The 25,098-nt window shown below is 46.4% G+C and overlaps 1 protein-coding gene across 11 annotated transcripts in view; it reads left to right on the top strand.

Moving 5' to 3' along the window:
• The window catches only part of DAB2IP (DAB2 interacting protein), a 344,050-nt gene that overhangs the window by 261,333 nt on the left and 57,619 nt on the right, over nt 1-25,098 (top strand). For 10 of the 11 annotated variants that reach the window (XR_004371910.2, XM_032767534.2, XM_032767539.2 and 7 more), the window contains 3 exons: nt 8,088-8,241; nt 16,636-16,734; nt 18,950-19,504. Coding sequence is in view for 10 of the 11 variants with exons in the window: in XM_032767534.2 (XP_032623425.1) it covers nt 8,088-8,241; nt 16,636-16,734; nt 18,950-19,504 (808 nt within the window). In the remaining variant the exon portion in view is untranslated. Of the gene's footprint in view, nt 1-8,087; nt 8,242-15,316; nt 15,461-16,635; nt 16,735-18,949; nt 19,505-25,098 lie in introns of those variants that run through there. The other variant, XM_032767544.2, reaches the window with a different exon arrangement.

Here is a 25,098-nt window from a genome sequence, read left to right on the forward strand (position 1 = left end):
ATTTCACAGAGTTGTCCACTTTGCTCTCAGTCATAACAAAAACATTCCATAATCCCCAGGCTAGAAGCAGCTAGATTTTCCTCTTCAGTCTGCGCAGCCAATCCCTTCCTGGCGGCTCTGCTCCTCTGACATGGGCAGGATACCCCGCAGGAGTAGTGTGCACATAGGGGACAGCAGAACAGCCTCAAAGATTCCCCTGTGAGGGTGGGAGGGGAGAATTGTTAGCCCTCGACAGGTGATTTGGAATTGATGTCATGAATTTTCCCTGTGTTTGCCAGTTACCCGACCAGGAAGTGTAGTAAAATCTGGGGGAACCGAATAGCTCCAAGCATTGGTAATGAGATGCAGAACCTTTCACCTCCAGGCCACCAGACCAAACCTAGGCCCCAGCAGGTTGATAAACAAAACATGCTACCCTCTGATGGCAGTGGGATGGCCTGTGTGAACTAAGTCTGATGGTCTCAGCCTCACTATGTGTCCAGCACTGCGCCTGGTGTTAAAGGGCAACCTTCATCTTAGAAATCACACCTCTCTCTGGACCTCTCTTACCTGCTGCTGTTCCAAGGGACACTGAAGAGTGGAACTGGAAGATATTCGAGAAGCAATCTTCTTCTTCTTCTTTTCTGTTTGTTTACTTAGTGCAATTGACAGCTCAGTGGTTTGAGCATTGGCCTGCTAAACCCGGGGTTATGAGTTCAATCCTTGAGGGGACCATTTAGGGATCTGAGGCAAAAATCTGATCTGTCTGGGGAGCAGTCCTGCTTTCAGCAGGGGGTTGGACTAGCTGATCTCCTGAGGTCCCTTCCAACCCTGATATTCTATGAACTTTGTGGCTTGTCCCCTCTATCTATACTCAGTTCTTCCTGTTGGGTGCCTTTCAGCAATAGGGGAGAGGGAAACATTTAAAAAAACAGGAAAATTATCATCGTAAACACACACAAAGCAGCTGGTGGATTAGGCAGGTGCAGCCTGAAACTAAAACTATGGAGGTTATATATGGATGTTGCCCCTTTAAGAGGTTGTCTATATGTGGAAGATAATATTCCAGAATAAGGCAGGGTATGGATTTAAAGCAAATTACTACACCAGAATAATTCCATGTGGCACTCAGATTCCATTACCTGAGTGTCACACATCGAACCAGAATGACTCCACGTGTGGACAAGGCCTAAATGCTGTCCTTGTTTGCAGCCTCAGCAGAGGGACTGAGTTCTGGAATTGAGCATGGAGGCTGAGGTCTGCTGATGGTCCCTCCTGTGTACAGCTGAGTTGCTCCAGCAGGACATTAATCTGCTAGGCTTAGATTCACCTCATGACCTGGAAGTGAAAGACTCCATACCCCATTATCAATCCCTGGCACATTGTTAGTCAGGTTAGCTGTCCTGCTGATGGTTGATCCTTGCAGAATCTCAGAGCTCAGGGTCAAGCCCAAATGTCCACACGGCAATTTTTCAGCCCTGCAAGCCCAAGACAGCTGACCCAGGCCAGGCGTGGATTTTTTTATCGAGTGTAAATTTACCCGCTGTGTCGACAAAGCACCAGTATGCTTGGAGTATTACTGCAATCTAAATAATAATATTCAGCAATCCTAATTCTGGCTGTTTAATAAAGAGTCACACCAAGAGCATTAGAATCTCGTAATGCTGAAATGTTCCATTAGGTTTATTATTTAGAAAAACAATCCTCTCTCCTTGCTCTTGGGTAGTAAACATTTTTCTTTAATAACTAGGTTTTGGCTGCCTCTCTGTTGGACCGTCCAGGACAGTACCAGGAAGGGTAATGCTGTTATTTCTCTTTAAAACTGATGTGATATTTTATGAGATTTTTTCCCCTTCCATTCAAACTGAACCTTGGAGACACAGAAGAGGATTAAAATAAGGCACGTGGCAAAACAAACCCAATGTGCTGTTCAGAGACACAGTTCCTCCAATGAGAAGTCTCTGACCTGGTGGATTTATCTGCTGCACTTATAAAAGCCTAGCAACCTAATTTGATTTGCTCCTGTAAACCAAGACGGGAGCCAGAATACATAGTCTGTTATTAAAGAAAGAAATTGGCTGTGTGCACATACTATATTTCAAAATATGACTGTGGGGAGATGGATTTGAAGGAAACGCCTCCCAGTCCTGGAAGTGTGTATATACAGTAAGCGAACACTATCTGTACTGCTTGGTTAGGTAGCTGGGGGCTATCGTGGTCTCAGATTCTGAAAATGAGGAAGGGAAGAGGATGAATTTACAGATGCTCTGGTCATTCATGGGTGGTTCTGACAACAAGAAGTCCTGTACCAGTTTTACATAGCTGTTCATAGAGCCAGAGGAGACCATTGTGATCATCTAGTCCACGAGTCAGCAACCTTTCAGAAGTGCTGTGCTGAGTCTTCATTTATTCACTCTAATTTAAGGTTCCGTGTGCCAGTAATACATTTTAATGTTTTTAGAAGGGCTCTTTCTATAAGTCTATAATATATAACTAAACTATTGTTGTATGTAAAGTAAACAAGGTTTTTAAAATGTTTAAGAAGCTTCATTTAAAATTTAAATTAAAATGCAGAGCCCCCCAGACCTGTGGCCAGGACCCAGGCAGTGTGAGTGCCACTGCAAATCAGCTCGCGTGCCACCTTCGGCACACATGCCATAGGTTGCTTACCCCTGATCTAGTCTGACCTCCTGTATAACATATGCCACAGAACTTCCCCCAAATAATTCCCAGAGCTTTACTTTTAGAGAAGCATCCAATCTTGATTTTAAAATGGCCAGCAATGGAGACATTAGCCTTTAGTAAATTGTCCCAATGGTTAATTACCCTCACTGGCAAAAATTTACACCCTGTTTCCAATGTAAATTTGTCTTGCTTCAACTTCCAGCCACTGGATTACATTATACCTTTCTCTGCTAGATTGACAGCCCTATTAAATGTTTGTGCCACATGTAGAGAAACACAGACTGTGATCAAGTCACCCCTTAACCTTCTCTTTGTTAATCTAATAGATCTCTTCAACTCTTATCACTAGAGTTAAAATAAATAGGTGGATTTGAAGAACTCTGTCACTATAAAGGCATGTTCTCTAATCCTTTAATCATTCTTATGCCTCTTCTCTGAACCCTCTCCAATTTATCAACATCCTTCTTAAATTGTGGACATCAGAACTGGAAACAGAATTCCAGCAGTAGTCGCATCAGTACCAAGTACAGAGGTAAAATAATCTCTCTACTCCTAGTTGAGATTCCCCTAGTTATGCATCCCAGGATTGCATTAGCTCTTTTGACCACAGCACTGCACTGGGAGCTCATGTTTACTGGATTATCCACCATGACCCACAAATCTTTTTCAGAGTCCCTGCTTCCCAGGCTAGAGTCCCCCATAGAGCCTGTAAGTATGGCCTATATTCTTTGTTCTTATATAATATGCATTTAGCTGGATTAAAACACATATTGTTTGCTTGTACCTAGTTTACCAAATGATCACATTGCTTTGAATCAGTGACCTGACCGCCTCTTGATTTTTGGCATCATCTGTAAACGTTATCAGTGATGATTTTTTGTTTTCTTCCAGGTCGTTCATAAAAATGTTAAATAATATAGGGCCAAGAACTGATCCCTGAGGGATCCCACTGGAAGCAGACCCACTTTATGACTATTCCCCATTTGCAGTTACATTTTGAGATCTATTGGCTAGCCAGTTTTAGTCCATTTAACATATGCCATGTTAATTTTATATCATTCTAGTTTTTTAATCAAAATGTCATGCAGCACCGATTCAAATGCCTTAGAGAAGTCTAAGTATATTACATCAACACTATTACCTTTATCAACCAAATTTATAATCTCATAAAAAATATATCAAGTTAGTCTGACAGGATCTATTTTATGTAAACTTATGCTGATTGGCGTTAATTAATCCTCCTTTAATTCTTTATTAATCGAGTCTCGTATCAGCCACTCCATTATCTTTCCCGGGAGCAATGTCAGGCTGACAGACCTATAATTGCCCAGGTCATCCCATTTGCCCTTTTTAAATATTGTCACACCATTAGCTTTCTTGCAGTCTCCTGGAACTTCCCCAGTGATCCAAGACTTATTGAAAATAAGCCTTAATGGTCCAGTGAGCTCCTCAGCCAGCTCTTTTCAAACTGTCTAAAATATTGGAGGCATGCTAGGAATATCTGCATTGCAATTATCCCTCCAAGCTGGCAGCAGTGTTGTATGATTGTGCGCCCATTGCAAGACGACTTTGCTCACAAGTCGTTCCTCTGCAGGGAGCTGGAGACGGAACTGTCCATTTAGACTAGAGGTAGGTGCCTCCTAGGCCCAGGGCAGAGTAGGAAGTGCAGAAAGCTGACACAGATGCTACCCTAGCTGCACCAGTTCTCTGATTAGCGTGGCCTTCATACCACACCATTGTTAATCCAGCACTTTTCACCACTGTCAAAATCAGAATAATATTTTTGTTCTCAAATTGTTGCCCTTCTTCATAGAGCAGGCTCAGCCCAAGCATTCCAGGTCTCTTGTGCATTAGCTGTGAAAACATTGTACCTCTCAGTTGCTTCATCTTTAATGTGCCCGTGGCTGGCTTTTCTTCTCTCTCCCAAATGGCCAGGATAACAGAGTTATCGTTTCAGTAAGAATAATAGTGCCCTCTCTGTAGTGAGTCAGCCAGGCAGTTCATGGCATTAGCGGGAATTTCTTATTACTGTTCGCACAAAAGGGGAGCATGGGCACTAAGACAGAGAGTTACAAACAGCTACCAGTAAATGGATCCCTGCAGCAAATGTCATGTCACCCACTAAAGGACGTGATGAACTTTCCTTCGCTAGAAGTGGGGATTAAAATGAAAGGGTACTGTGCCCTTTGCAGACATCCAGTATACATCCACATTCTACAAAGCAGTCATTGCTTGTAACAGGCAGTCTGGACAGTGCCAAGTTTCAGAGGGTTACGGGAAGCATGGGGAGTAGCCTTTATTGATTTTTAATTGTGTATGTGTGTGTGACTTTGGTGCTGGTGAATGGTGTCGGACTGTCCTGGGAGATCCTGCCCAGGCAGTGTTCATGCCTATCCTGGAGGGGTGGCTTCAATGGTGAGCTTTTTCGTGGCCTCTCCTGTTAGATTTCCAGTCAGGAGCGCTCATTAGCCACAACTTTGCTGGTAGTTTTGTGTCATGGATACCATGAGGCCCAGCTACCTCATTTCACATAGGCCATCATCACATAGACATCTGGTGAAAAGTTTCAGTGGCTACTAACTCAGGCTGGGTTATATCAGCTGCCTAGAGGTTGAGGGCTTTGTGTTTAGGAATGGATTCTGCGATCAGTCCCAGGAACAACTGACCCCCTGCTGCTTTTATTTTTATGAAAAAATCCCAATGACTGTACAGTTTCTTAATGCATGAAGGTGCCATAAACAGACTATGGGTGTAAAGTGAATGACATTGAATTTGGTAATGACATAACATAGTCTTATTGTAGTGTCCTTCGTTCTGTAGATATTCTGAAGCAAACCACTATTAAATAACAATGTAACATGAAAAGTTCTCCCCTGTCAAGTTCCCTTCACTACACACGTGCACTACCACACACATGCCCACACCCGCAACGTCTGACTCATTTTGTTGCAATGTTTGCTAAACAGGGAGAAGAGCAATACAAATTCATGGCTCGATAATGTGTGTGTATCTGTACATAGAATATGTGCTTATTGAATTTTGAGTTCATATTGCCAGAACTTTACACACACAAAGAATTTGAGCCTCAGTCTGATCGCTTAGATTGCCTAGATTTTTCTCTAAATTATAGGAAGTAAGACTTCATAGAAATGTTGTCATGGTGAGTTCTTTAGCGATTTGTTAATGGTTTATGCTATCAGCTCTACGGTTTCCAGATATTTCTCTCTGTAGCACTCGCAGCCGGGGTTAACTCGAGCAATCTATCTGCATTAGAGTTACTTTGCAGTATCATTCAGGGAATAAGGATGTGGGTCCTTTTTCTCCAAAAATAGTATTAAATTGCCACAAAGTACTGGGAAATGTCAGTGAGACTTTGCTCGGTTCCTAAAGATCAGTTTTACTTGCAAGAGTGCTCCAGGGTGAGTGGACAGCTTAGAGGATTGCTAATGGGATTTATGGCCTTTTGTTTCTAAGTCGCTGGTTTTAATCCGGGCCAGATCAGTAAGGACCAAAGATTATTAGCTTCTGAGAGCTGCTAGGTGTCCTATGTGAAATGTGTTTGATCGTCATCTTAGTGCAGTTCCCAGTGGACACATTATTAAATACTTGGCTGTCAGCCTCAATAGAGAGCAGCCAGGACTGAATGGCCCATGGAGACTGAGCTGCCTATTAACCCTCAGATACAGTCCCTCCCATTGGTTATTGCTGTCTGTGCTGCAGGCCTGGCAGTCTGGCACTTTAAACTGGACAAACCAGATGGAGTCTGAATTTATCACCTCAGGGCCTGCTCAGGGAATGAACCTTTATGGCTAAGCTCGCAAAGTACCTGGTTTATTTTTGGCACTACTGTTGACTGGTTTCTGGTCTCAAGTTGGCATCTGACTGAAAATGGTGACTTCTGTTAGTATTTCTTTCAGCTTTGTTCCTGAGAATGGCAAAACTCAGTACATACAGACGAAGCAATCTGAAACAATGTATGTGAATTGCATCACGCTGTGTGTTAAAAATAAAGGCTAAAATCCCTTCCCTTTGCAGAACCCTGTCCTGTGAAGCAGCCTAAATGCTGTCCCCTACAGACGGACAGAGAGAGACACACACTCACAGCTTCTCTGAGAGACACTGAGACTGTTGCCATGGGTTCTAAAGGCCAAAGTTATTAGAATCAGTTTCTCAGATCTGGCCTCAGTAGAAGTGTTTTGTATTGTGCAGACTGGAGATAAAGGGGCTGTTTCATTTCTCCTCATGTTTCTTTTCCTGCTGCCCTTCTCTATTTTTTTATTTTTCCTGCAAAGACTCATATTTTCCCCATGCCCTCTCTGATTCCTCGTTAAGTTACTTGCACCATTGTCTGTACTGATCCTTGCTGAAAATTGTGCATTGTTCACCATATGTAGACTTCCCTGCTGCTAAATGCTGCCCATGCACCTGTAGGGCATTTAAATCAGTCTGTAGGCTCTCCGGTCCTGTTTTCCATCTTTCTCCTTCATGTGGGTGTGTTTGTAACAGTCAGAATGGGCACATCAGCTGCAAAGTGCTAATCCAGCCACTGGCTCCACTCATGATAGGAATGTGTGCTTTCCTTGCAAATGAAGATGGAGGTGCAGTGCTATAGTTCCGGGTACCTGGGGTGCGGCGTGCTTCCCACATGTTAGCATTCTCCCTGCCGAGCTCCATATTCCCAAGTGGGAGACCCAATCTGAATAAAATCCAAATCTTTTGGGGCTTTGAAGAAAGCACCATTAATTTTGTTTTCTCTCCATTTTCATACAACTTTCTGCTTTCACCTGCGACTGGGTGGCTCTGAAATAACGTGAGATGAAACCCCATGTGAGGGGGATCTCCTGTCCATGTATGGACCAGACTCAACCCTGTTTAAATATGCAATCCCTGCTACAATCGCGGCATATGGCAGTAGAGCTACAGTCTCTATGGATCACCTCATGGCATGGGGTGTATGGCCTGTGTACTGTATATTCTGGTGTTAGTGCGTGTGTTAAACCAGTACTGGTGACTGTTTTGTCCTGCAGTGCCAACCTGCCAAACTGACCTCATTTAACTCTAAGGGCTGAATTTGCAAAGTCCGATGCAACAGGGGTTGTGTACCTGCAAAAATACATAGACATCTTTGCAGGGACATGTGTTGTGTGCATTTATGAACATGGCTTCCTGCTGCCCTTTGTCCTATAGCATCAGAGTGAAGTAAACCAACATTTTTTATAAACCTCTTCATAATGCAGCCTCTTTACCAAATTACAAAGGGGGTTGCAGAGGAGTCCCCAACAGACCAGGCCCTCTGTTATCTCATGCAAAAAATTCCCAGTGATTTTGTAAATGTTATTAAGAGAATGACTTGAAACCCATGCACCCTAATCAGCTCTCTGTGGAGAAGAGACTCCCCTGATGTCATTGTGTTCTTCCCCTAGATCCCAACTAATGCCGAGGCTGAAAGAATCACGCTCTCACGAGTCTTTGCTCAGCCCCAGTAGTGCCGTTGAGGCTCTGGATCTCAGTATGGAGGAAGAAGTAGTCATCAAGCCAGTTCACAGTAGCATTCTGGGGCAGGACTATTGTTTTGAGGTAAGAGGCTTTTGTGTCCATCCTGCCACATGGCATTGGAAGGTATCTGTTTGGTGAGTAGTGTGGGGGAATCTTCTTGCCTTATAAACATCTCCGTGTGAACTTTCGTTTAGCAGAGCAATGTCTAATGGAGACCATTGTTTCAATGGGAGTTTGTGTGTGTGCTCTATAAAAAAAAAAAAAAAATTCTGTTGGAAAAAATATACCAATCAAATGAGAGCTGTGACCCCACTTTACAGCAGTAGCAGGACCTGCTGCATGGAGAGCTATCCAGCAGTCCTAAACACTGCTGTGCCCTCATAGAGCATAGATAAATAATCCATAGTCAGATAGACAACAGAACCTGCAGTTCTCTATTCTGGGCCCACGTGGGCTTCACACACACTTGTCCATGGGGATGGAATTCAGGACCTTGTTATCCAAAAACATAAGGCTTCTGTTGGTTGAGTAAAAGGGGATCTCTGTGAGCTGGAGTATTATTGGGTTTTATATCCTAGCAGGCGATAGCTAAGAGAAGGCAACATAGTTACTGGTACTTCAGTAGGTCTCGATCTTGCAGAGGGCAGTGGTGTGCACACACAAACCAGCATACGAGTCAATAATGCACCATGCCATTAGGGAACCTGTTATCCTATGGTGTGGAGGGCAACGCATTATTGTGCACCACAGCAGCTAGCTATAGAACAGGGAAGCCATCTCCTTCTAGCAAGAGGGTTGTCATCACTGCTGCTGCTCTGAAAGATGGGCACCGCGTTTTTATTCAGGGGTTGAAGGGAAGACAATGGCATACGCTTATACTTGGGTCATGGCTTAGGTTCTGTCTGCACTGCTGTCAGGGGTGTGAGCAGGCATACCTGCACTAGCTTTAACCTACCTAGCTCTCTAAAAGTAGCAGTGAAGACACAGTGGTGCAGGCTTTGGGACAGGATGGACAAGCCTGCCTGTCCCGTTGGTACATACGCTTGTTGCTAACCTGCGCTGAAGCCTGCACTGCTTCATCTTCACTGCTGTTTTTAGCAAGCTAGCTAAATTAAAACTACCTGAGCCACAGTCACCCCTTCAGTTGCAATGTAGATGTACCTGGGAGCATATTGATGGGGACAGGGAAGTGTTCCTTTGGTAGATTGTGCTCGATAGGGACAACCTGATGTTTATTAATGGCGAACTAGCAGCTGAGATTGGTTTAATTTTTGTTGTTGTAGAAATTAGCAGCAAGTTGAAATTTAAAAACCATTTCTTAGAATGTAAAGAGGCAAAATGGAAATGATTTTTAAAAAGAAGATTGTCCCCAAACATAAGCTCTAAAGCAAGAAGAAGGCATAAATTTCCCAGTGTGATTTGCTCTCTGGAGAATTGAGCAAGTGCAGTAGGTCAGGAGGAGAACAGTTTTGTAAATTATACGGCCTCTATTACATTCCACTCAAGAAAGATAAAATGAAGCTAGATGGAAAATAGATGTGACATCCATAATATAAGAGTTGTTTACCAATTCTGCTCAGCACACAAGAGCAGAGCAAGGATATGAACAGTACTTGTAGAAAGTTGACTGAGAGGGGAATTATACAAATCATGCACTTGTAAGGGGGAAGTGCATTTTATTTTGAGGTGAGTTTGATCAAGAAGAGTCACACAGGAAAACAGAACATGCTAATGGTGCTCCTGAGGGCATTCTATGCTAAAAATTTAAAAATCCTGAGCCAAAAAAATAAAAATTCTGTGCACAATATTTAAAAATTCTGTAAATTTTATTTGTCAAATAAATGTGGAGACTCCAGCATGGCATTGGGGAGCAAAGGCCCCTGGCTATACAAATGTGGGAGACCTCTGTGCAGGATTCAGTGGTGAGGCTGCACCCAACCCTGACACAGTGCAAGGATCAGGCCTGCCCCAGAAACACCCCAGAGCCCTGCCCCTCTCTGCCAGGTGCACCAGCTGTGGGCAGGCAGGCTCAGCAAGACAGGATCCAAGTGTGGAGGGGCTTACTATAGGGGATCCAGGTGTGGGTTGAGAGGGTTCTGTGTTGGGCAATCTGGGTACAGGCGGCTCAGTGGGAGATCTGGATGCACAGGGGTTTGGGGGGTTCTGGGTATAACAGTAATGGGACTCTGCAAGGGGGTACAGGTGCAGCTGGTTGGGGCTCGGTAGGGTGGGGATCCAGGTGGGGGTAGCTTGTTGGGGTGGTCCAGGTACAGGGGGAGTAGGGCCATCGGTGGGGGGGGGGGAAGGTTCTGGGTATGGGGTGGTTAGGCTTAGCAGGATCTGGGTGTGAGGGGGTCTGGATGCAGGGGGGTTGGGCGGATGGGGGAGCAGCTCCCTGTACAGTGATCCCTCCCCTTACAGCTGAGGAGCGATGGGTGCAGGAAGTGCGGATGGGGGAGTTTTCAGAGCTTTCTTCAGCTGGGGAAGAAATCTCAGAGTGGGTCTGACTCAGCCCCAGATGCCATGCCGGGGAAGAGGAAGTCCTGTCCTCCCTAGCCCAGCTAGGACTAGCAGCTGAGCCTGGCACATAGTAGGAGCCACTAGCTGGGTCTTCCCCAGTTCCACTCCCAGTCCCACAGTGATTTACCTCTCTGCCGGCGGCCCTGGGCACCCAAAACTGCTGTGGAGGTCCTCATGACCGTTCCTGTGGCTTTCCTTTGCTTCTCCATCAGAAAGTCATTTTTCTTCAGGGAAGCAAAGAAATCTGTGGGGGACATAAATTCTGTGCATGCGCAGTGGTGCAGAATTCTCCCAGGAGTGTAATGGCTGTTTTGAAATCCTGTGGAGGAAGGAAAGAATTCCAGAAAACAAAAAGGACATTGTTTTATGATTGATGGGTACTCATCAGCCAGCCTCTATAGGGAAATACTTAAGGTGAAAGCTAAATGGTGTGTTGTGTTCCTGCCCTCCTCTAATGTCTCTAGAGACCCTGGTTCAAATACTGGCTTATTTCAGAAATGAAAGGAGTTTGCAGGTCTCACCTTAATCCCTAATGGGCATTAGTCTGCCTCTCACGACCACTACGCCACTGTGTGATGTGCAGAAACAGAGGATTTGAATTAGCACAAGGCAGTGTGGAGGAACACTCAGAGGAAGTCTTTCAGGGGCTAGGGCTAGAATAGCAGGGGTGCTGTCAGAACTGAGGTGCGCTGCAGATCCACTCATTCATCAGACCACCACATTCAAAAGAGACAAACAACAATGTATATTTGGTTCCAAGCATCTGTCTTATTGCCAGTGCGAAAACTGGAAAACAAAATCATACTGTGGCCCCACCTCTTTTGCACTTGAATGTTTCCTTTAGTTATTTTGTTACTGGGGCACAGATTTTGTTTAAGTTATTGGAAAGACAGAGTCCCCTAATGTCCCTTAGAATAAACCTCATCCCCCGAAGGTCCTCCCTTTAGGCTCTGAGCTAGCTACTGTAGTGTCCTGTTACCTGAGGGCTCGGGTGTGACATAACAAAGGATGTCGGCCTCTGCAGAGGTCAGTGAGAATGGCAATGGCTCCCATGGATTATAATTTTGAAAGCTTGGGTTCAAGTCTGCAGATGGCAGAGAGAAGAACCAAAGGTGGCTGAGACAGTGATTGAAAGCCACGACACCATTCTGCACGTGAGAATACTAATGAGGAAAATATGAACTGATGTCCCAGAAAACAAGCTCCGAGCAAGAAATGTCAAGGCAGAAAGGGCAGCCAAAGTCAGAGGCCAGGGGAACCAAGACATTTTCTGTATAATGGATTATGAAGGTGCTGCAGGATGATAATGCTACACTGGGGGGATGTGGTGGAGCTAATCCCTGGACATTTGAGTCAGGAAATAGCCAATTTTGTTCCGTTGGAATGAGGAGGTGACTGTTGATGCTTGGAGGTAAATGCCCATCTGGTGCCATTCAGAGGGTTCCTCTTAATTATCCCCTCCTTGCAGAGCTGTGCGTGGGGATGGACAGAGCTTCTGTCTGTTAGGCTGTTAGTTCTCTCTCGGGAAAGGTTGTGGTTGAATTGTCCTGTAAGGCTCCAAAACACTCTCATGTGGGGCTCTTGCCAATCACAGTGGGTGGCAGCTTTTCCAGAAGCTGCCTGCAGTCCAGGCTGCCTGTCATGCATCGCATGGGCCACAGCACGCAACAGCCCCGAACACCACGGAGCAGCAGCGGCTATGTGGTTCAGAAGATCAAAACAGCAGGATTCGACACGGCTGCAGATGGAGTTACACTGGAGGATTAAGATGGAGAAGAGAACTGGCAGCACAGCCAAACTGAGCAGAAACCAAAACATGCCAGGGCCATCTGCAGTGGAAAAAACCCAACTGCTTTGATCTGAAGCAGCTGGCTGTTTAAAGGTACAGTACATTATTTCTCTCTTAGCTGAACTTGTTTACTGAGACGTTATGTAACTGATGCCCAGTTATAGTCACATGCAGTGGGGCCAAATTCAGATCAGGTGTAAGCAGATGCATGCCCATTGAACTTAATTTGTTCCCGTGGAACTTCTCCATCTTTCTAAATCTCATCCTCCTGCAAAATGTGGGGTTCGATATTTATTTATTTTTATTATTTTTATCCTTCCAAATAACTGATTGAACATCTGATTTTTCTCTCTCCTAAACAAATGGAAGAAAGGTTTCCCAGCCAATATAACGATCTAGCTCTGTTGCATGTGCTGTGTGTGCTAAATCTACATTAAGCTGTGTAGTCTTGTGAGGGAGATTGGACATCAGGGTTCCTGGGGCCTATTCCTGGCTCTGCCAGTTGAGGAGTTTAGTAATTAGAACCCAGAGTGGGAATCAGAACTTCGGGAATGTGTTTCCTGCCTCTGCTGCTTACCCACTGCAGGCCTAATGCGAATCCCAGCCCACAGCCCCAGTATCTGGGCCATGTGCTAGAGATTCTTTCAGAGGATAGGAGGAAGGATGTGCAGCAAAGCAACAGCAACACCAACACTTTCTGGTTGCTATTGAAGCCTCAGGGCTGCAAATGTTCCTACTCACCCAACCTTCTCTTTCACCTTCACCGCCAACCTGCACAACGGGATGTCAGCTGGGTAGGCATAGTCGCAGTTACATCCGCCCTATCCTAGCCCTCAGATAACCTCCCAAACATCTTGCATGCTAGCCATAGGCATGGTTCTTATTGTGTGTGTGTTTGGTACCCCTGCAGTCCAGACCCAGCCCAGGCACAGGTCACTTCACTTCTCTGTAATGTGGGTATGAGAACGCTCACCATTCCTGCTTTGTTGTAGGCTTAACTCTTGTTCATGAAGTCAGTTCAGGCCCTTGGCTGAAATAGCTGATGGAATTGCAAAGTTATCGGTTGTTGTTGTTATACAAAGATGAGCAAGTTTCAAATGCACCTCATGTAACCCAATTTCAGATGGTACCAAAATTCACAAGGCAGTTTTGTTTAACTAGAGGAACCGTCCATTCAGGGAATGGGGATAATGAGAGTAAATAAGTGTTAGCAATTAACAAGTACTACTAATTGAGTTTATGCATATCCATTAACACTGTTTTAGCAAATCTAAAAATCCTGAAGTGAACAGAATACTGTCTTCATGGAGATCATTGGTAGCTCATGAAGGTCATTTATGTCGCATGACATTTAGGTCACAGGTCAAAGTCAAGGCATTCTTGCAAATCTGGGGGAAATTGCCTTTCCAGGCACATATGGTGGGCATGGCCTTCAACTCCTAATGGGCCAGGATACTTTCTGCTCTGACACATGCAGAATGCCCCAGTTATGAAGGGTTGTTAAGAGAGGAAGCCTTAGAATTTAACATTTGAATAATTATCCAGTGATCCATTGAGTTGGAATTTAATAGAATATTTGTTTGATAATTAATGCCAATTTATCGATGGGTAGTTATAAAATATAGTCGATGTACATTTTATTAAATAATGGTAAACAATAGGTATTTAATTAACAGACATTAGGGTAGAACAAAGGCTAAATTCCATTCTGATTTATATGGGAGAATTTGGCTCTAAGGAGAATTTCAGCCTATAGCAATCCAAAAATTTCTGGTCTCCCAGGGATTAAATGGTGCAGCCTCATGGAAAGGCTGAATTCTGTTGTCCTGAGTCACAATTCCCCAGAATTTAAATGGGAGTTTTGCTTCGTTTAGGATTTCAGAATTTGGTCCCTGACAATTGCCATTCAGTGACATGGTCATAGCATTAGAGTACAAGACCTCTGTCCTCCAGATTTGAGTGTAGGGTACATTACCTGGTGTATACTTTGGATCTTCCAAAGCCTAATTACTAGGGTAAAAAGAGAACAGATCCTCAAATTCCCCCACATTTTGGATTCCTATCTGAATTGAAGTTCTGCACATTTAAAATTCATCCCTCTATAGCAGTTACTGAGCAATCTGTAGGGGCATTTGATGCTATGTTCTTCCATGTTATTTAGCTATAAACTCTGTTGTTAAGTAACTCCATAAGTAACAGAGTCTTCCTTGATCTTGTGTGCCTGTAACTCAGTGTTAGCCATACTTTTTTATATGCAAAAGTGATGCAGTTTTGCACTCTCTGTTTTTAGGGAAAGTTATCATTCAGGTGCAGTGGCTAGACTGACCCAGAGTGCAGCTCCAGGGTATCTTCTGTGCAAATGGTCAAGCTATTCTGACAAGCCCAGCAAAAATGCCATAGCAGGAAGAGAAGGAAGTGAGATCATGCCGTATGGATAAAGCAGACCAGATTTGTTGCAGGAAAACCATGAGGAATGTAGCAGTCATACAGAAGCATCTAAAGATGCTAAAAAGAAAAGTGGGCAGAGATGATACAACCAATCCTATTAATGTAGAGTCTTCCATTCTCAACAGTAATTAGTAAAAGATAACCCCATGCCCAGAGGAATCCTTTAGATTTCCAGTACAGTGCATGGATGCATGGTAATCTAGTAGAAGGGGTTGCTTTTAGCCATTAGCAGTGGTATGAACTGATCATGAAGCAGAAGCTACCTGAAATTGGCTAGAATATCAAGAGTTGGAAGGTCTATTGGATCCACTTGGCGAAGGCAATGTTGAGCCTCTTCTGTTTTGTCCCATTTGGAAAATACCATAGAGGCACATGAAACCTCTGTTCAAAGGCAGAATATATGTTAACCTCTGCCATGACGTTAGCCAATGAGATATCATGGCCTGATGCTGATTGCACTGAAGGAACAGATTAAACTTCGCGGAGGATTTACAAAGCAAAAGAAGATCACATCCCCTGAAAGTGGTGAACCCAGCCTGCCAGGTGGGAAAACAAATGCAGCTGAGGTAAAAGATGGAAATTCAAGGAACTCTGCAAGTAGGAGCAGAGGAAATAATACTCCAAGGGGGCTTATTTGAAGTGTGAGTAAGATACCTTCAGTCTGCAAACAAGGACATTCAAAAAGAATATTATTGGATGTTGACAGATGCAATGAATACAGTGGAGGTCAAAGCAGCTGAATGAAGTTTTTATGAATAATATGGAATTCCTAATGCCAAATCATAGCCTGTTAATTTGCCAGCAGGGTTTCAAGGAGAGTTGTTTGAGGAATATACATATTTAATAGGCTTCAGATCTGCAGCTAGCTGGAAAGAAGCTGCTTAGGAATCTTATTGGCCTTCGTAGACCCCAGTACAGCAATTAATGCTGAGAAAACTCAGCGAGGTGAATAGGAAAGTTGTTGGCACCTGAGGACTCTTGCTAAGTGTTGCATCCCTGGCCATCAGGCAGCATATGCAGAGGTGGATTTACTCATACCTGAATTTCTATGCAGTGTGGAGGGAAGCCTGCTAGAGGCTAGGGAATGTTGTGGAAATGTCATTGATCTGAATCCATTCCTGGATGGCAATGTCATGGTGGCCAAGCGAGTCTGAGGAATGCTATTAAACTATCTCTTTCCTTGTGCAGTTACTGCCGGCAAGTAGAGGCGAGGAGTCAAAGGGACAGGATGTGATGGGAGGGTTACTGAGGGGCTTGGATTCCCTGTTGGGGAAAGGAAAGAGATTTGTCTAATTGCAGAGTATGGGCTGAATCTTGAGAGATGCTGAGCACTAGAAACGTGCATCACTAAGTGCTTCTCGGGATCTGGCCCTGAGTTGCTCTCGCTCACTTGATGGCTTAACGAAGCTCAGACTTGAAGGGGCTGCTGGTCCCTGGGGTAACTCCCAACTCTGGTGCCATCGCTCCAGGTTGGCACTGATGTGGGAGAGGAGAGGTGGGATCAGTGTGTGGCCAGGATTAACTCCTTGTGATGCTCAACATTGTGCTTGAGGTCTCAGCCCAACTTGCGCACTTGCCTTAGGGGCGACTCCCTGGCAACGGGGGAAAGCTATTGGCTTGTGTTAATAAAAGCACCAGCCAGCCCCTTTTTTTAATTTCCCCAAAGCCACGTCTGTAATGTGCTTGTTGAGAAATAACCCCCGTTCCTTTCCATGCAGGTGACGACTTCATCAGGAAGTAAATGCTTCTCCTGTCGCTCTGCAGCAGAACGAGATAAATGGATGGAGAACCTGCGGCGTGCCGTGCACCCAAATAAGGTAGCAGCTTTGAGGAATTGCCTCTGTAATAGTTCTGCTCCTCATTATTACATTTTATAACCCTGTGCATGGTAGCAGCAGGGGACATATTGTCATTTTAGTGACTAAGTGTAATTGGGGGTCAGCTTTTTCCGTATTACTTTCTGTCACTATTATATTTACGGGAAAGTGCCAATTATTTCCTGCCCTCTTGGGCTGTCGCTGAGAAACAATCAAACCTCAAGAACCTGCAGTCTTGTTTTAGTACTAATGATACTTGCTACTTATCTAGGGCTTCCGGTCCTCAGAGAGCTTTAACAGGCGGCCCCTGGACAAAAGGTGACGTCGGGGGTAGAATACAACCCTAGATATTCAGTCCCCACAGCAGCCCTCTGGCACTGGTGGGGTTTGTGAGCCCCATTTCAGAGATGGGGAAACGGAGGCACAGAATCTCAGTGAGTTTCATATGGTCATGGAGGAATTTGGGCTTGGACATGGCTCCCATTCTTGTACCCAGGCTACCAGGCCATCATGTGCCCTGTACCTGCAGCAACAAGCTCTTCTCGGTCAGTCGAGCATGGGGGGCCTGGAAATGTGCCCTTACAGCTAGTCGAGGCTACGGGCACCTTAAAAGGGAGCCAGAGTAAGGACTGTGTGCCAGAGTAAGCACAAAGCAGATCGCCTGTAGGGTTTCACAGCTGGCGCACTCAACCAAAAAGCTGTTTTTGTTGCTCAGCGTGAAAGGGTTCTGTGCATTCATTCTTGCTAGCAGCAGTAGGTAACTGCGTATGCAGGTTAGGGGCAGGTCTTGGGCACCTGGAAAGCTGCTAATGCAGCTCTTAATGTCACAAAGTTTGGTGCCCCTAATGCAGCACCAGATTTTGTACCCTAACTGATGAGCCCTCCGTAATACAGGAGAGGAAACAGCAGTGTGGAGAGACTAACTTATCCCTCAGGGCATGATTTGTTGTGGGCACTTTAAGAGCGTGGCAGCTGTTGCTGTTGCCACCTGCCGAGAGCTCTGGGAGACTGGGACAATGTGTCTCCCACCAGCGTCTCTAGAACAGTTAGTAGGCAGGGTTATTCTACATGGATGTGGTTGAACGTGGCCCAGAGCAGCGCTGTTCAATGGGCACTCATTTGGAAACATGCCATCATCTTGAAAAGTGCCCGCTCTGACTCTGCTAACTTTCCTCCTTTTGTCTTGAGTTTCTAGACACAGACTCTTAGTATCTGATTTGATATTTTTATCCCAGAATTTTAGTAGTATTGTATCATTTCCTGCGTGTGCACTTCCTGAGCCCACATCACCCCATTGTGTACTTCCAGCAACTGTGCTCTCCACTCTCCTAAGTGAAACTGGGTCAGACCTGGTCGTTACTGTTATAGGAGACATCCAAGGAAAGCTGAAGGTGCTGCAGAATCTGTTGTTGGTGATTCACTATGGGGTGCTCTTTCCTTGAAGACCTCACTGAAACCAGTACCCCTGGAGCTACCTCTTCGGGATGAGGTCATGACCATTTAGGGGTCATTAAAGATTCCATGGTATCATTCACAGCATTAGTATTAAAGTGGCATCCAGGCCAAATTTTTATTTCTTACTAATAATAATGCTTAGCTTACAGGTAATTCATTCAGTCTCCCTTAATTCCCCCCAGTATTTCAGTCGAATTAAATAGTCTTCATTCTTATCCTAAAATTATGTAGGCAGTGATGCCACAGCTGCTGCTTTCCACCCCAGAAGTGGCTGCATTCCAGTCACAAATGAAGTGATCCATGTGTGGACTTGAGGATGCTTCTGTTCCTGCCATGCTATAGAAAAGGAAATGTACTGTTCCAGTGCTGCCACATAACAACAATGGAACAAACGGGGGAAAACACCTGTGCAATTGCTTCTGTTTTACAAAAAGTCATTAATTATTGGTAGGGCTCCTTCCTGTTTCTTGTGAGGCCTTCCTGGCAGTAGAACTGGAAATGGTACATTTTTAATTTGCTGGGATTTTATCTGTCTTGTTCCTTTATATTAATTGGCACCAGCAGACATGGAGAGCACAGTGATATTTGGAAAATTAACATAAGTAGTGTTGTTATGCAAATTCCTGAGAGCCAGTATTTCCTTAAAATAAAATGTAATTAAGCCTCTGCTCATTTAGCACATCAGAAATAATTAACTCGTTTCTCCGGTTTGCGTACGTTTTTTTTCCCCTTGACCTTTTTCTTTGTGTCCCTTTTCCAGGACAACAGCAGAAGGGTAGAGAATATGTTAAAGTTATGGATTATTGAAGCCAAGGACCTGCCAGCCAAGAAGAAGTACTTGTGTGAATTATGCCTGGATGACGTTCTTTATGCACGAACTACCTGTAAATTGAAAACTGACAACGTCTTTTGGGGGGAGCACTTTGAATTTAATAACCTCCCGTCACTCAAAACCATTACGGTGCACTTATACAAAGAGACTGACAAGAAGAAAAAGAAAGACAAGACCAACTTCATTGGGCAGGTGAATATCCCCGTGGGCTCCATAACGGGGCGGCAGTTTGTGGAGAAGTGGTACCCTGTAGTCAGTCCCAATCCCAGCAAGGGCAAGTCTGCAGGGCCTATGATCCGCATCAAGTCACGCTACCAGAGCATGAGCATCCTCCCCATGGAGATGTACAAGGAGTTTGCTGAGTACATCACTAACAATTACATGGTGCTGTGCTCAGTGCTGGAGCCTGCGCTGAGTGTGAAGAACAAAGAGGAGATGGCCTCTGCACTGGTCCATATTCTGCAAAGCACTGGGAAGGCCAAGGTAAGATCCCCACATCACCTGTACAATCCCATTATAGACAGACATGAAGCAGAACCCCAGATCCAAACACCCCCCAGCTACACATGGATCTGAACTTTGGCTTGGCCCTCCCTATTGACCATGTTTATAATTCTTCTTTTAGACAAGTTAGCAGCACATGTAGTGGGTTTACTGGGTCCATGTCCTGGTGTGCCCACCCTGGTTAAGCAGACTGTTTTTATCCATTGTCAGTAAATTGCTTCTTGCTCAGTCTATTCACTGGCACTTGTCCCAGTGGGATGTGTGCATCATTGGTTGGGTCCACGGTGCAGTATGTTGGAGGTGTTAGAGAGAGGAGACCCCCTCAGGCACATGCAAATGGCTCCATTAGCACTGCAGTGTCTCTTGCCCCTGCGCTCGGATTGGTGAGGAACACACAGGATGGTGGTATTTCCAGGTGAGGGAGGCTGATGTGGCAGAGCTGCAGACTCTGGACGACCAGCTGTTTTGGGCTTCGTTGGATGAATTATCATCCCTGTGAATCCCCTATCACCGGGCTTTGGGAGAGCAGCTGGCCTGGGAGAGGCTGAGATTTCTGTGAGCAGTTTCAATTTTTCTGTGTGAGAATAGCGGGAGGGGAAGAGAGGCTGAGTGACTGACTTAGTGAACCTCATTTCACAGATATTTTAGCCAAGCGCGGAGCCAGGCAGGGGAGTACGCACAGAGCATACTGCGGAGCATACGTCCTCATGCGGCATCGGTATGACTTGGCAATGGTAGCCCAGCAGCTGTAGCAGGAGGACAAGGTGTGGATGAGACAAATGGCTAGTTTTTGTTTTGTCCAGTAATTTCTCCTTGAACTTACCAGCTAGGGAGTGGGGGCCTTGACTTGATGTCTCAGCAAGATTTCCAAAGCCTCTGTGGTGCTAAGGAGACTTGCAGCCTGCCTGAGAACTGGAATTGTGGATTCCCCTCCTGTCTGCTTTTCCCCTTCTGCGTGTGGAGATGAACGAGACCAATAGACTGGGTCAAGGCAGCAAAACCTCTTCAAGGGGATTGACTGCCGGGGAGCAGGGAGCTCCATTCCTCCCAGTTACAGAGTGTGTCTGGGCTGTCCTCAAAGCCCCAGGAGACATACTCATGCCGGCGCTCATTGAGCTAGTACATCACTGAGGCAGTGCGAGCGGCAGGACGGGCTAGCTGCCCCGAGTACTGGCCTGGGCTCTCTGACGGCCGTGGACTTGGGGTGTCTAGCCTGTCCCACCCCTCGCGCTGCTGTGGCAAGGTTCCACTTTTAACTCATTAACTCAATGAGAGCTGGCACAAGTACATCTCCTGGGCTTGGAATCACACCCAGCTCCAAATGTAGACGTCCCCACCGTCGTCTTGGTCACAGGGAGGAATATCAAACTCAGACGCAGTCCAGTGACCCTTGGCATCATTGCCTTCAGTGGGTACAGGATTAGCTCAGCCAGTGACTTGCTGCGATTGTTCCATCAGAAAGCACCTAAGGCCACCTCTGCCCTGGCTGATTCTGCTGCTGATGTGGGCCTAGTCTGGGTTTGCTGGGACAGCTGCACCCACAAGTCTTCTTAGTGGAGATGCAGCTGATAGCAGCAGGAGTGTGTACACATTTCCCCAAACGAAATACGCGATACCAGCTAAAGCACTTTTTGGCTGGCATAAATGGTTGTAAGAAAACCATACCCCGGACTAGCATCACCATATGGACCAAAGTTCTATGCATAGGCCTGGCCTTGGTAGCTGTGTGTCTGTCTGTGAGCATGTCTCGCTGTTGCTTGCCCGAGCCCCTCCTGGGGCCAGACCCGAGAGCCTCAGGAAGGAGCAAGTGTGTTTCCACATGTCAGTGCCTTGCTGCTCAAGAGCCCAGAGACGCTCCACAGGGGAAATAGCAAAGAGTAAACAGGCTGGATAAATATCCCCCTACAGTGGAGCTTCTGCTTTCGCTGCCCGTCATCTATCATAAGCATTTAGCACAAGGGTTAGAGAGTTGTCAGAGCAACAGGAATTATTGGAGCATGGGAGCCGGGTGCTGCATCTTGTGTAGAGGAGCTGGACAAGCAAAGAGAAATAAAAATAAAAACAGCAGCAAAGTGAAAGGGACACTGACTGGAAAGAATGCCTCCTAGGTGTGACAAATGGGGCGCTGCAGACTGCTCGCTAGCGTGGCAAGCCCTCTGCACTGCTGATTGAGTGACAAGACGCACCGAGGAGACACGTGCACAAGAACTTCATGGGCAACAACAAGCTCATGTCTGGGCTGTGCTGGGGGGCTGAGGGACATGGCAAAGCCAAGCATAACCCTCCCGCCCCCTCGTTACTTAGCCAAAGGCTGGAACAGAGCTGAAGAAAGCCAAGAATGGGCCTGTTGGGTGGGGTGGGTGCTGGGCTGGTGAGCTGCTCCCTGGTCATCACTCGCAAACAGCAATGATACAGGGCGGTGGCTGGCTTTGTACAGGAAAGACCTGATGCCACAAACCCTTCTCACATGAGTCATCCCCTCTGGGATCCACAGGCCTACTCACGTGGGTAGGCAAGGCTGGGCGCCGACTCGCGGATTTGCATTAAAGGCATTTTATTTTTAGTATATTGGGGGTAGTGAGAGGTCAGTGGCCAGCCCAGGAATCCAGAGGCTGCAGAGCAGGCTTCCCCCACGGCTCTGGAAAGGGCGTGGCTCCAGGTGGGAGGGGGACTTTCATCTATAGGCCAGCCTGTCCCCAGCCTCTCTGCCAGCAAAGGGCTTAGTGGAGGGGCACTGGTCTGCGGATGAGGCTCAAATACTGATTGTTAACAAAACGCTGGTACTTCGGGCGGAAGAGAGTTTCTGTTCTTTAGGGTTTGTCCTGCAGAAGCTGTTTTCTGCACTTCAGTGACCAGTGGGAGTGCAGACGGGCAGGGGCTGCCCCAAAGGGCCTTCAGCTCGGATATTGGCCTTTCCCCACTGTCCCCTGTCCACTCCTGGAAGCTTGTCGGGGGTTTGCAAGTGAGTCCTCCAGCACCAAATGCTCCTGTTTTACCTCAGCCCAGGTTTGTGGGTCTCTGTTTCAAATGACGCTGGGAGGCTGTTTAATGTGAGGGCACTGGCATGCACAGAGATGAACCCGGATCCCTGCTGGAAGCTGGAGCAGGAGGAGATAGTGTTTAAAAAGCACTAATTTTAGAAAAGCCTGATAGCTCTACAGCCACATTATCGCCTCACTCGGTAGCTGTCTGTCTGGCCCTCATCACAGTGGTACTGGAGCATCTCCAATTCAGCCAAACGTAGAAACAGCCTCTCTTCCTTCCTTCCCAGCCTGTAGGAGAACTAGCTGAGTTTGTTTGTTTCCCCTTAGTGTGGGTGTTGCGATTCTGAGGGATGGGCATCGGGAGAGCTCTGGTTTGGGGCTGGCTGGCCGCAGGTCCTTCAGACCCAAATTCCCCCCAGCTGTAAGCCTGCGGGCTGGCCTGCCTCTGGAGTAAGCCATGCTAGCCCAGGGCGGCCCCAGCCAGGGGGTGTTAGCATTAGAAATTATTGACATCAGAGACTCCGGGCCCTGAAAATTAGGTTGTGGAAATGATGCCCCATTTGCAGCCTTTGCTAGTTCATCCCTCACGGGGGAGTTTGTGAGTCAATGGAAGTGCCAGGGGCCAGGCTGATGGGGAAGGTTGAGAGCCGGCTCCTTAGTGTCTGAGCTGGAGGATTATTTGGGATGAGCCAGTGAGGCCGTTCTCAGATCCCACATCAGGCTAGGCCCAGGTTCAGGTTCAGGTTCAGGTTTGTGGCTGAACTGGGTGCAGCACTGTGCAGGGAACGCATTAGAGGGCAAATCAGAACAAGGGCATGGGGAGCAGTGTTTGCATTTGAATCGGGGATCTGAATGGTGAGTCTGAATGGTGCCCAAAACACAGAAATGGGATGGTGCGGGGCCTAAGGCCAAATGGGATTTGAGTGCATGGCGATCCAGGCCAGGGGCTGAGTCAGGTTTGAGGGTGCAGGATACACAGGTAAATGAGATTGAAGGGACTGGGTTTGGGGCACGGAGCCCAGCTGGGTTTGAGGGCACAGCAATCAGGGCTTGAGGGTCTGGGGACTCGGTTTGAATCGGGGCTAGTTTACATGCTGCCCTTGCAAGATTTGCACCACACGTGGTGGGCATATGCATTGTAGAGTCAGCTGACAACAACCCCTGGCCCTCTTCCGACCCTCTGTAGCCTCCACTAGCCCAGGGTGCCACTCTCCTGCCAGTATGTGGCACACATGCCTGCACTTTCCGAGGAGCTATTTCCACGAATCTTTGCAGAGCTCCAGTCCCTTTCTCCTGCCCTCACTCAGCTGTAGAGCACAGACACAGTAATAAATGGCCGGTAATTAATTTTGCTGATAAAGATTTTTTGGTGGTGGTTGGCTGCAGTTGCGATGCTAAAGCAGCAATTAAAGATGAAATGAGAGCTAAGTATCCAGTGGATGATCACCTATCTGTGCAGACTCGTTAGCTGCTAATTGCTCCTTCTCCTGTGCTGTTTCAGGCCCTGATTTCCAGCACTGATTTTCTGTAAATATGGCTTAATCCTTCAATGAAGCATGTGGGGATTGGGCACATGCATCCATCCAGTGCAGCTCTCACAGATGGGCAGAGCCTCTATTGAACATGACCCCGCTGTCCTGCAGACAGTGTGTGGCACCATGGCTGGCTGCCTGCCACGTCCAGTCCTCACCCTTTGGAGGCCTGCCGGGCTACAGGAGGGCAATTGTTCTCAAACCATACAGTGATCTTTTCAAAACCGTGAGCCACTCCCCACCAATGGGGCTTTGGCATCTGCCATGGAGTGTTTCTGAGCCAGGCTCTGTTCTCCCTCCCTCCCAGATGACTGATGGAGATTAGACTGGAGGCAGGGAGTGCATTTGCACAGACTGCTGTACAGAGATCAGCAGATCGCCCAGGAAGACTGTCCAGCCCCAGCAACATCTCTCTCATCTGTTGATTGCAGCATAGTTCTCATGGGTTCTGTTTCCTGCTCCATCACTGACTTACTGATTGATCTTGTCCAAGTCACGTCACGGCTCTGTCCCTCAATTTCCACAACTTTTGTAAAATGTGGGATTTGACATCAGAGTCATTATAGCAGGAAAAACAACTGGAATTCTGCTCTGCCTTGTCCAGCAGCCTGGCACAATCTACTTCGTTGGCCCGGGCATAATGTGAGGAGCAGAAAGAGTCTCCCCTGCTTTGCAGATATCAGGGTAACATCAGGCAGTTGTTAAAATCTCGTGATGGTGTGGAAGCCAAGTGCAAGTAAGAGGGCGGAATAAATATGGCTCATGAAGATGTTTTTCTGAGAGCCACTTTCCTGATTGTAACCACATGCTGGGACCCAGTTAGCTGGGGGAGGATGGAGAAGGAAAACGTCTAACGTCAGTAGAGAGTTTATACCTAAATAAGGATTTATTGACACACAGTTATACCGGTACAAAGTTATACACCTGTGTCGTAGCTTTCCTACTCCGATTTGAACCTTAGTGTTCATAACCTGAGAAGCTAGCATGAACCCCTCTAAGCTTAATTACCAGCTCAGATTTGATCTCGCTGCCACCATCCAAAAATTCCAGGGTTTTG

The sequence above is a fragment of the Chelonoidis abingdonii genome, chromosome 24 (assembly GCF_003597395.2).
Source record: "Chelonoidis abingdonii isolate Lonesome George chromosome 24, CheloAbing_2.0, whole genome shotgun sequence".
Lineage (NCBI taxonomy): Eukaryota > Metazoa > Chordata > Testudines > Testudinidae > Chelonoidis > Chelonoidis abingdonii.